Consider the following 13369-nt stretch of genomic DNA (forward strand, 5'->3'; position numbering starts at 1 on the left):
AACTGTGTTATGGGGAATTTTCTTGATCAATATGTTCTCAGCCCAACTAGAGAGGTGGTATTGCTTCTAGATCTGGGGGACATTTGCGCAAGAATAATAATCTTCATTATTGTCACAAGTAGGATTACATTAACACTGCAATGAAGTTACTGTGAAAATCCCTTGGTCACCACACTCCGGCACCTGTTCGGGCACACAAAGTGAATTCAGAATGTCCAATTCACCTAACAGCATGTCTTTTGAGACTTGTGGGAGAAAACTGCATCCAGAGGAAACCCACGTGGACAGTGGCAGAACGTGCAGACTCCGCACAGACAGTGACCCAAGCCGGGAGTCAAACCTGGGTCACTGACGCGGTGAAGCGTCAGTGCTAACCACTGTGCTACCATGCCTGAATGATCAGGAAAAAAGTGGTAAAGCAAGTGTGGGTGGAGATAGCAGAAAGCCTTGCCTTAATTTTTCATGCCGCCGTTGGACTGGGGTGAGCACAGTAAAAAAGTCTTACAACACCAGGTTAGAAGTCCAACAGGTTTGTTTCGAATCACTAGCTTTTAGAGCACTGCTACTTCCTCAGGTGATTTTTCAAGCCTCCTTCGATTTGGGAGAGATGCCAGAGGATTGGAGACTGGCATATGTGACAGAAAGGGCTCAAGGACAGCAACTACAAGCCAGTTAGTCTATCAGTGGGGAGGGTATTGAAATTGTTAATTAGGGCAAAAAAATCAACAGGCACTTGGGAGAATTTTGAGTTAATTAAGGAGGGCCAGCATAGATTTGTAGAAAGCAGATTGCGTTTGACTGATTTAACTGAATTTTTGAATAAAGTTACAGAGAATGTTGATAATAAAATGTAGTGGATGTTGTCTATATGGATTCTAAAAGGCATTTAACAAGACAACACATCAAAAGCCAGTTAACAAAATTGATGTCCGTGGAATAGAAGTGTGTATGCACAGCAGGATGAGAACACGGACTTCAACGGACAGAAAGCAGAAAATCACGGTAGATGTTTGCTTTTCAGATTGGAGGATGGTAGACAGTGCTGTTTATCAAGGATCAGTGCTAGGATGACTTTTTTTTGTTGCTGTAGATAGTTGACTTGCATCTTGCAATCCAAGTAAAATTTCCAAGTTTACTGCGATACCAAACTTAGAGGGGCGGTAAACAGCGAGGAAAATAGGAATTGCTTGCACAAGATATAGATTATGGGCAGACAACAAGCAGACCATTATTCCCATTACATGACTATTTATGAATTAGGGAACACAGATTTAAGATTTTGGTAAGAATGAGAGAAATAGCTTTTTTTAAAAATAAATGTAGTGAGGGGCGATGACCTGGAGTTCAACTGCTCACAAAGAGTGGTGGAGGTGGAATCAATGATTTTAAAAGGAAATTGGATGGACACTTAGAAGGAAATACATTTTCAGGGCTACTAGACAGAGCAGAGGAGTAGGATTCACTGGATTGCTGCATAGGCTGTCAGCATAGACCCGATGGTCGAAATGGGTGTATTAAATGGCCTCATTTTTTGATCATGTGTTAAATTTCATGTTTTGGATAGTGACTTCTACCTCTTCATATATGGATTATCCTATATTTTTTTCATACTAAATTGAACACCCTCTGTCAGCCCAATTGATCTGGAGTCTCTTAAGATTTTACTCATCACCGACATTGCTTCAGGTCAAGCAAATAAACAATCATACACAAATTAATTGATATTAATGATCTTCATTTTCCACTGGCACTTCAGCACAAACTGGATACAACACATAGATCATCAGGATCAGTTTCATAAGATATTTGTTCTAATTAAATGCTTCCAGTTGCATTTTGTTGGAGCACAAATTACAGAACACCAACCATTGTGCACTTGTGTCACTGTACACAAAGTGAAACTGTCATATATGCCCATTCAATTATGAACGACAAATTTGACAAAAAATTAATAGGTTTTATTAAATAGCTCAATAAGATTCAGGCAGAAAAAATAATGTGAATCAACTACACAAATACATACTTATGGGATCTCGATTCGAATAGGATCGGAAATTACACATATTTGCCGAGGGTGAAAATGTCAGTCTAAGCATCCTATCTCAAAATCAAGCTCAACATAAAGAAAAACATGAACCAGAATTAAAAATTACAATTAATACAAAAATATATAGAATTTCTTTTGTGCAGTAGCTCTCTGACTCTTTTCGGCAACATTTTGAGACATACCTGAAACCGGTCTATTGCAAGAGGAAGAAGATCCACTGTAGATGACATAACAATCATTGTATCAGATGATCGTGCCCCACGGATGTCAGCAATGGAAACTGGAGTTTAATAATAGAATTATTAGGTTTCCGGTGCACTCAATATGACAAATTATAAAACATGTGAACAATTGGCTTAGGAGCAGTAGGCCACTTGGCCCCTCAAGCGCTTGCTCCGCCGTTCAATTACATCATGGCCGATCGGATTGTGGCATGGCGGACGGGAGTAGTGAGACGAGGCAGACAGCTGAAGTTGGGGGGGGGGTTGCGAAACAGGCGCATGTGGGGGGGGAAATGGAAGAAAGAAATGAATGCACTTGGGTGGGGAAAAAGGAGGGTGTAGGGGTAAAGAGAGAGAAATGGGCAAACGTGTGTGGGGAGGTGGGCGGGAAGAAAGAGAAATGGGCGGAGAGGAAAGAAAGTACCGCGGGCAGTGGGAAGAGGAGGAGGAGGAGGAGAGAGACACAGGACTAAGGGGATGCGATGGAAGAGAGAATGAGAGATAACGGGTGGACAGGAGGTAGGGAGAGAAGAAGCGAGACAGCCAGAAGGGAGAGAGAGAGACTGGCGGGCGAGAGGAATGGGGGGGCGCGAGAGGATTGGGGATGCTCTCGCGACAGGAACGGGGCATGGGGGTGGTGAAGGAACATGGGCATGGGGGAGTGGGGCTATAAGCAGGGGAAAACAAGTGGTGCGTGACGGGGGTTTTGGTAGTTGTGGCAGTAGTCCGGCCTGCTCATTTTAATGGGGTGAGGTGGTATTAATGTAGGCCCCAAATCTCCAGCTCAGAGTCCAAATCACTCGCCTAGTGTCCCAGGCAGCAGAGAAATTGCCAATCCAATGTTTAATCTTCCTGGGCAATTAGCATGTAGATTCTCACATCAGGCTGCCACGGGACCTGATGCACATCTTTCATTTAACATGTGGTGACTCCCCTTAGCATCCAAAAATAATGTCTTCAGTATACTGGATAGGATAGTATTACATCCCTATGGGTAAAGAAGTCCCAATGATTCATTTTCCCCCCCCCCCCCCCCCCCCCAAGTAGTTTCTCATCTCAGTGCTAAGTGCTCTTAAGCAGAGATACTGAATCCTAGTTCCAAGTTCTCCAGACATATGAAACGACTTTTCATCATCTACCTAATCAAGCCCCAAGAGAATTCTATGGTTCAATGAGGTCAGCTCTCATAAGCAGCAGAGGCTATAGACCTATTCTATTCCATCTCTCCAAAACAATTATATCCTTCCTTAGGTAAGGCAAACAAACCGTGCACAGTAACTGCACAGGTGGTCTCACCAAGCCCGATATAACTGCAAAATGAACCTCTTTTCTCTTGTAGTCCCTTCACAATTATGGCTAATATATCACTTGCTATCCTGATTACCTGCCTGTTAATTTTCAGTGATTCATATACAAGGACACCTAAATTAGAGTACAACGTTTACTTGTCTCATCTTTTAAAAAAGATTCTGCTTTTCAACTCATCCGACTCGAATTACGTACTTTCAGATTTCTTCACATTATGCTCCATCTACCACATTCTTGCCTAATCACTTAATCTGTCTATCTATCCCTTTGTCACCATTTACTTCCTCCTCACAGATTACCTTCCCAGATAACTGTGTCCTTAGTACATTGGATACATATTTAACCAATGAAGAATGCATTTTAAAGATCACCTGCTTCAATTTTCATATAACAAGAATTGTTACGGCACAGGAAGCGGCCATTTGTCTGCACTATCAAACACACCTATGCTTATTTCAGCCCTTCTGCTGTTCAGATCCTCAGCCATACCATTGTACCTCTGTCTTGATTATTCTATGATGTGGAGATGCCGGTGTTGGACTGGGGTGAGCACAGTAGAAGTCTTACAACATCAGGTTAAAGTCCAACATGTTTGTATCAAACACTAGCTTTGGAGCACTGCTCCTTCCTCAGGTGAATCCTGAGGAAGGAGCAGTGCTCCGAAAGCTAGTGCTTAAAACAAACATGTTGGACTTTAACCTGTTGATTATTCTAATCCTCTCCTGGCAAACCTCCGGTCCTTCACCTATTCATTCAGCTCATTGAAAACTCTGCTGCTTTTATATTCTGTCCTGCATCTTCTCCTGCCCTCCTTTGCTAAAAGTCCCTCAAATTTCAAATTAAACATCTTATCCTTGTCCTTAAATGTCCTTTTGATATTGCCGTCATAGCTCCACAGCCTACTCAATTGCATTACATCATACCTCGCCCTCCCCACTCCTCCGCCAAACTCTCCATTACTCTGACTCCAGCCTCTAATTCCCTCCTCAGCTTACCAACCATTAAAGGCTGTACTTTACTGCCCTCTCTGGAATATCCATTTTTCTTTCCTTCTTTAGCAGAAAACCTTTTCCTGAAAACCTTTCCTTTCACTAAATGCTTTTGATCACCCCTGTTAATGCTCCATCTTTGGCTTGGCGTCAGCTTTTGCCTCACCACTAAACAAGCAATTTGGCACATTTCCATTAATAACATATACTTGAAATGCAAGTTTACTACTGCCGACATCTCAGATTATATTTGATATATTTTAAACAAACGGCTGAAATAGATTTAGTATTAATCCAGGAACATTACAGAACAGTACTTTAACCATGCATCCAACTTAAAATGCATCAAAAGTGCTGCTCCAAGACTTAACTTGCTTTGCGATCCATTTCATTTCCGAGATTAAATTATTTTTTTTGTTGAATACAAGAGACACTTCAGTTACACACCGTGACTGTTTATAATCGATGTTCCGGCGGACAATGTTGTTGTTTGTGGTTGTATGTAGCTTTGAATACACTCTTTTACTCCTAGCTTTTGACTCTGCTGAACAGGAAACAAAAGATGTACAGATAGCACAAGTTGGTAGATCGACGTTTAATTACCAAACACAAGAAAAAAAAAATCTTTCAACTGAATGTTTACTTAGAACAAAAGATAATTGACTCCAGTCATTCCAAAGCCATTCTATTTGCCTTTTCTGCACTTCATGTCTTCACTGATTCTTCCAGATATATTCCTATATGTATTGCCTAAATCTTTCCTCCACCCAAAGTGTGTTGCTTTCCATGTCAATATTTTTGGGAATTACATGTCAATAGCAGCAGCAGCCAGATACCAGAAGACTTGCAGTCACTATTAATTAACATAATCATGTAAATTCCCCTAGTCTTTTTGGATAATCCATTGGTTTTATTCACGTGAAATAGGGTTTTCCTTTTGATGCTCTCGTCAGCATTTAACCCTCAAACTCCTTCAAAATGGATTAATGAGGCAGTTCTTTGTATGTTGCAAGACCTTGCTGGCTGCAAGTTGGCAGTCAGGTTTGTCTACAAAATATGTAATTCGGTCGGAGGAATTGAAAAGCAAAATCGTTTTTCTTTTGCACTTTGAAGTTCTGGGAGTTGGAAGGTGATTTGCAAGCCTTTTTTTCCTTCCATCCATTGCATTTCCCCATAATTAACACCTGAAATCAGGGAATTATTTTATGTCACTGCCAACATCAGGTTTGTGTAATAGCAGAGGAGAAGGACTTACATTAGCATAACGTAAATTACAAAAATAAACGAATAAGGAACCTTCATGTTATTCACGGTCTTGACAAGGGAGAATACAAACAGACTTTTATGTGCCTGCTTGTTTTGCTCAGTAATAGGGTCTATAGTTTGGGTGATTACAGAATCCCTACAGTACATTTGGCCCATCGAGTCTGCACCGACCCTCTGACAGAGCACCCCACCCAGGGTTAGCCCGCCACCCTAACTCGGTAATCCCACCTAATCCTTTGGGCACTAAGGGCAATTTAGCATGGCCAATCCACCTAACCTGCACATCTTTGGACTGTGGGAGGAAACCGGAGCACCCGGAGGAAACCCACACAGACATGTGGAGAAAGTCCAAACTCCACACAGAAAGCCCTGATGTCCTGTCAGCTACAGATTTGGGAACACAATTATAGAAAGTATATAAAAGCCATGGAAAAGGTGTCATCAGTTATTAAGAGATTTGAGAAGATGGGCCTTCACTAGTGTTAAGATTAAGGGGAGGGGGAATTCATAAGGGAGTACAATGCTAAAATTCAAGCTAGACTATTCAGAGTGAAATCAGAAGTGCTTTCCCACACACAATGGTGGAAGTGCATAATTATTTTCCTCCAAAATGTTGTAATATAGGAGAATTAAAATTTACATGACTAATTTGACATTTTTTATCAGGCAGGAGAGACTTTCATTTATATAGCACTTTTCACAACCTCAAAACATTCAATGAAGTACCTTTAAAGTGTCACCTCGTTTGTAATGCAAGTAACAGTATCAAGAGGTGGGGATCAAAGATGGAACATAGAGTGAGATCAGCCGGTGACCAAATTGAATAGCATCATACAATTCAATTCTTGGGTCACTGTGTGTGGAGTTTGTACATCTCGGTGCCTGTGTGGGTTTCCTCCGAGTGCTCCGGTTTCCTCACACAGTCTGAAGACTTGCAGGTTAAGTGGATTGGCCATGCTAAATTGCCCCTTAGCGTCCAGGGGTTGTGAAAGTTAGGTTATGGAATTACAGGGAAGCGAGGGGCCGTTGGGTGAGTGGCTATGGTAGCAAGCTCGTTCAAAGGGTTGGTGCAGACTCGATGGGCCTCATTCCTGCAACGTTGGGGTTCTATGATTCATATGCTTGAAGGGCTAAATTACCTACTCCTATTCCATTGTTCCTATAATGGATCTCTTTTCAAAATGAGAGTGTTTTATATGGTAAAGAGTGACAGATTGTTTAGAGTCATTAGCAAGATGGTAGCATAATCGCAGAATTACACGGTTAACAGAATTAGTAAGGAGGCTAGATTTTTTAAAATTTGACAGAGGGTGGTTGGAATGATGAATTTCTGCCACCCAATTATAGTTGAAGGAGATTGCATAAATTATTAAGAAAGGAATTAGACAGTTGCTTGCAAAATAGGAATATTAAGAAGTGTGAGTGAAGAGTTAGACAAAACCCAAGTGATTGGTGTGAAAAATAATTCATCAGCACAAACCCGATAGGCCAATAGCCTCTGGTATGCCATTCAGTAGGGTTAGCTGTTAGGTTCAAATAATGGTACTGCTAATACTGTTACTCTATTTAAATAGATTCACTGCTGCCTCACAGCACCAGGGACCTGGGTTCAATTCCGGCCTTGGTTGACTGACTTCTGTGGTGTTTGCACTTTCTCCACGACTCGTTCCCTCCACAGTCCAAAGATGTGCAGGTTAGGTGGATTACTGGGATCAGGCAGGGCAGTAGCAGAGGCCGGGTGCTCTTTCAGAGGGTTGATGCAGACCCAATGAGCCAAATTGCCCCTTTCTGCACTGTAGGAATTCGTGGTTCTAATTCTATGGTGTCTATGTAGCAACTTGGGTTGGATTCTTTGACCACGCACACCGCAAGATCACTATGGAGAGGACAGGGACCATGGAAAGGTCTATTGACCTCGGTCGGGGATTTCCGGTTGCCAGGCGGACGTGGCCAAAGAATCGTGCCCTTGAAGCGAGCAGCAAATGCATGGGTAAAGATCAAAAACCAAACGTTGCTACTAAAGGTTAACCGATCCACCATTAGATTCACAAGGACAACATCGTGCTGTCCACCTTACCACTGACATGCAAGAAATGTCACAAAGTTGCTGTTGCATGATAGATACGAGCTAAACTTGCCACATCATTCTCCAGCATTGAAATTAACTATTACAAGTGTAAAGTCCCATTGCTTGCTGGTCAGATTGTTATTGAAGATTTTTTAAAAATGATAAATTTGGTTTTTGTAAATTAAAAAACTTTTCATTCTATATTTCCCCCTCGCTTGTCTTTCCTTCACTATTCTCTTTCTGTATCTGATTTGACATTAAATTCTCACTTTCTTCTCAATCCTTCCAGTGTGCAATTTCTCAGTGCCTCATTCTGATTGTTTAAAGTTGTTTTCCCTGTTCATTCAGCTCCCAAATGCCCAATTTTATTTTTGGTTTTGGATTCATCTGGTCTATGCAAGATAAAAACATAAATGCAGGAAATGCACAGAAGGCCAGGTAGCATCTGTGGAGAGATAAACAGAGTTAATCAGGTCAAGGTTCTGAGAAAGGTCATTTTAATCTGAAAAGTTAACTGGTATTCTCTCCACAAACACTGTTGTAATTTGTTTTTATTTCAGATTTCCCATCTGCAGTATTCTATTTTGCGATTTAGTTTATGCTAAGTTTGTGGAATGATCAGTCACATGGTCTGGTGCTACAGACACTCCACAGTCAAACATTTCTAGACACAGGCTTTTACAAATTGTGTTTTTAAGTATACAAAGAACAGTACAGCAACAGGAGCAGGCCCTTCAGCCCTCCAAGCCTAAGCCAATCATGATGCCCGACTAAACTATCACCGTCTGCACTTCCAGGACCATATCCCCTCTATTCCCATCCAATTTTGTATTTGATCAAGATGCCTCTTAAACACAGCTATCGTATCTGCTTCCACCACTTGCCCCGGCAGTGCGGTCCAGGCACTCACCATCCACGTAAAAAAATCTGCTTCTCATCTCCTCTAAACTTTCCCCCTCTCAACTTAAATCTATGTCCCCATGTAATTGATTTTTCTACCCTAAGAAAAGCATCTGACTATTAACTCTGTCCATCCTCTCATAATTTTGTACGCCTCCATCAGGTCGCCCCTCAACCTCCGCCATTCCAGTGAAAACAATTGGAGTTTATCCAATCTCTCCTCCTAGCTAATACCCTCCAGACCAGACAACATCCTGGTAAACCTCTTCTGTACCCTCTCCAAAGCATCCACATCCTTCTGGTAATGTGGCGACCAGAATTGTACGCAATATTCCAAATGTGGCCTAAGGTTCTGTACAGCTGCGACATGACTTGCCAATTTTTATACTCTGCCCCAGACCGATGAAGGCAAGCATGCCATATACCTTCTTGATTACCTTATCCACCTGGGTTGCCACTTTCAGTGATCTGTGGACCTATATGCCCATATCTGTCTGCCTGTCTAACCCTAACCCTAATACTTCTAATAGTTCTGTCATTTTCTATAATTCTCACTGTATTAGATCTTCCAAAATGCATAATCTCATATTTGTCTGGATTAAACTCCATCATTTCTCAGCCCAAGTCTCCAACGGATCTATATCCTGCTGTATCCTCTGACAATCCTCTTCACTATCTGCAACTCCACCAATCTTTTTGTCCGCAAACAGCTCCATTTTCCTCCAAATCATTTATAAATACTGCGAACAACAAACGTCCCAGCACTGATTCCAGCAGAACACCACTAATCACAGCCTTCCATTCAGAAAAGCACTCTTCTTTTAAAAAAAAAACACCATTTAATTAGGGTATTTGTAGTTTTTATAATAAAGAAAAGCACTCTTCCACCTATATACCCTCCATCTTCTATAACCGAGCCAGTTCTGTATCCCATCTTGCCATTGGAATAATAAGACCATGAGGCATTAGAGCAGAATTAGGTCACTAGGGTTAGGGTTAGGGTTAACCCATCGAGTCTGCTCCGCCATTCAATCATGGCTGATATTTTTCTCATCCCCATTCTCCTGCCTTCTCTCCCGATACCCTTATTAATCAAGAAATATCTATCCCTGTCTTAAAGTAGTTCAGTGATTTGGCCTCCACAGCCTTCTGCACAAAAAGAGTTCCACAGATTCACCACCCTCTGGCAGAAGAAATTTCCCCTCATCTCTATTTTAAAGGAGCATCCCTTTAGTCTGAGATTCTGCCCTTTGGTTCTAGTTTTTCCTATTAGTGGAAACATCCTCTCTACGTCCACTCTATCCAGGCTTCGCAGTATCCTGTAAGTTTCAATAAGATTCCCCCTCATACCTGGTCCCTCTGCATATCTTTGTATCATCTTCAAAACTTAGCAACAGTGCCTTCAGTCATTCTTCCAGATTGTCAATGTATATTGCGAAAAGTTGTGGTCCCAGCTCCACCCGAGGCACACCACTAGTCACTGGCTGCCATCCTGAAAAAGACCCTTTATCCCCACTCTCTGCTTCTGCCAGTCAGCCAATCTCTATCCATGCCAGGATTTTACCCTTAACAACATGGGCTCTTAACTTATTTAACAGTCTCCTCTGTGGCACCTGTCAAAGGCCTTCTGGGAATCTAAATAAATCACGTCCACTGTTCTCCTCTGTCTAACTTCCTGTTAATCGTGCTGACTCAGTCCTACTTTATCATGCACTTCCATGAACTCCACAATCTCATCTTTAATAATGGACTCTAGAGTCTTACCAATGACTGAAGTCAGGCTAACCTGCTGTAGAAGCCAGGTATTTCAAATACACTTAATATAGGTAAAAAGCTGGCTAAAGCATAAATATTAATTCCCAGTTTTAAAATGAAAGAAGCATACAATTTCCAAACTCAGTCATGAGTTTGCAAAACACAGAAGTCTGATAAAAACATTACATTTTTCCAAGGACAAGGGTTGAATCCATGGCAACGAGGAATAAGAAGGAACAAATGGCATGGTTCTCACGCCATTGGAGATTAGAGTAAATCACATCCCACGATTATAATAGCTGAAACATTTTAGACTGTGTTGCCTCGTTTTTAATAAATGAACAGTTAAAACATCGAATCAAATATAATATATATATATATATTTGATTCCAACATTAAAAGACAGTTTGAATTATATTTTCGGAATTATGCCTCGCATAGTATAATGAGATAACATAAGGTCTCCATGTTGCCAGACATGCAACAACTGGAAGTAATGTTACATCGTGAAGATGGACGGCTTGTTATCAAATCAATGTGTTTGAGTCTAAATCAAACAATTAGGATTATATTGGGGTGTGATCGGATCGCTTAAGACAGATATTGAAATAGTATATCCATAGATGATTGGCCACCATTTTAGACAGACAGAAAGAAAGACAGACGGACAAAAAGACAGAAAGGAACAGCAGAGAGGTAGAGAGAGAGAGAGAAGACAGAGAGCCAGAGCGAGAGACAGAAAGAGCATAAAGTAAAGAAGAGAATTAGAAAAGAGTTCTGTATTCATATTCATTTTCATACTTTGACTTCAGACTTGACTTTTAAAGTTGTGTCAGGCTACTGTCTCAGAAGACAATTCCTGTGATTCTTTGAAGAAAATCAAATTGTCTACAAACTACCTTTTAAATGATTTTCAAGTTGTAACCAATGAACTCCAAATAAAACAATTCTTATTTGCACCTGACAAGTTTTAACTTGATTTTCTACTGAGTTTCAGCAATGCTCAAGAACAACCGGTAACCTTAAATTGAAGCTCTACTTCACAATCATAAGTTCCTTCAACTTGGCGTAGTCTGCCTATAATTTCTCGTCTTCGGACTCCCTCCCTTCTTAAATAGTGGTGCTACATTAGCCACTGTCCAGTCCTCTGGGACCCTGCCTGTCTCCAGTGATTCCTGAAAAATCACTACCTAATGCCTCCACAATCTCCTCAGCTATAGAACCATCAGGTGCAGTCCATCGGTCCAGGTGATTTAGTCACCTTCAGATCTTTCAGTTTCCCCAGAACCTTCTCCTTAGTGATAGCCACGACACTCACCTCTGCTCCCTGATTCACCTGGAGTTCTGGTATCCCACTGGTATCTTCCACACTGAAGATTGATGCAAAGTAACTATTCAGTTCCTCTGCTATTTCTTTGTTTCCTATTACTACTTCTCCAGCCTAGTTTTCCAGTGGCCCACTGTCTATTCTTGCCTCTCTCTTACCTTTTATATATTGAAAAAAAAAGTCTTCCAATCTTCTTTTATAATACTAGCTAGCTTGCACTCATATTTCATATTCTCCCCCCTTATTGCTTTTTTAGTTGTCCTCTGCTCGCTTATAATGACTTCCCAATACCTCTGGCTTACCACCAATCCTTGCCACTTTGTATGCTTTTCTGTTGCTTTTATGCTGTCCTTGACTTCCCTCGGCAGCCGTGGATGCCTTATTCTCCCCTTAGCATGTTTCCTCCTCCTTGGAATGAATTTTTGATATACCCCCCGAATAACCCCAAAAACTCCTGCCATGCTGTTCCACTGTCCTTCCTGCTAGGCTCCCCTTCCAATCAACTCTGGCCAGTTGATTGTAGATACCTTTATTTAATTGTAATACCGTTACATCTGATTCCAGCTTCTTCCTCTCAAACTGCAGGGTCAATTTTATCATATTGTGATCACTGTCCTCAAGGGTTTCTTCACCTTAAGTTCCCTAATCAAGTCTGCCTCATGACACGTCACCAAATCCAGAATTACCTATTCCTTAGTAGGCTCTGGCACAAGTTGCTCCAAAAAAACATCTCTTAGACATTCCACAATTCCTTTTCTTGGGATCCACTACCAGCCTGATTTTCTCAGTCCACCTGCATATTGAAGCCCCCCCATTATTATTGTAATATTATCTTTATGTGCCTTTCTATGCCTGATTTATTTTCTGCCCCACATTCTGACTACTGCTAGGGGGCCTGTACGTAACTCCCAACAGGCTCTTTTACCTTTGCAATCCTGCAAGTATTATCTCGATCTGAATTTAAGATCTTGGTTACATATATCTTAAACTTTATTGTAGTGAGTAGAAAGTTGAGATCATTCTGTTAACTGTGACAAGGGAATTTAAGAATGCACAAAAATAAGAACCAAAATAAATCATACACAGTTCTCTATGATAAAAATACATAAAGAGTATTAAACTATTTCACTATCGATGAATGGCTAAAAGGCAAAACTATTAATTTTAGTCATCATGTGGGTAACAAACAAACTTTAAAACCTGAATCTCTCAGATCATTGTTTGGCATCTCAGAACTCGAGGACCAAAAATTGTTAACCCAAAGCCCAAGCGTCCCCCAGTGACAATTTTCACAGTGGGTTTCTGAAATAATTACATGTTATAAAACAGATGGAGCACTCCTATTACTATCAAATAGCTAAATTATAATTAAGTGATAAATTCACATATTGAATTGTATTAAATTGTAATTCAATTGGCTCTCTAGTCAGGTTAAATGTTGCAGAGACAAAGTTGATTCTTTTTCTTATAAGAGGCTGTTAGTTTGTC

At 40.9% G+C, this 13369-nt stretch overlaps 1 protein-coding gene across 1 annotated transcript in view; it reads right to left on the reverse strand.

The window, feature by feature from the left end:
* Nucleotides 1-13369, reverse strand: part of wnk2 (WNK lysine deficient protein kinase 2) — a 296693-nt gene that overhangs the window by 43882 nt on the left and 239442 nt on the right. Inside the window, 2 exon segments of the mRNA XM_038812754.1 lie at nucleotides 2230-2327; nucleotides 5013-5109. Coding sequence (XP_038668682.1) covers nucleotides 2230-2327; nucleotides 5013-5109 — 195 coding nt within the window.

This window comes from Scyliorhinus canicula, chromosome 11, assembly GCF_902713615.1.
Source record: "Scyliorhinus canicula chromosome 11, sScyCan1.1, whole genome shotgun sequence".
Classification (NCBI taxonomy): Eukaryota; Metazoa; Chordata; class Chondrichthyes; order Carcharhiniformes; family Scyliorhinidae; genus Scyliorhinus; species Scyliorhinus canicula.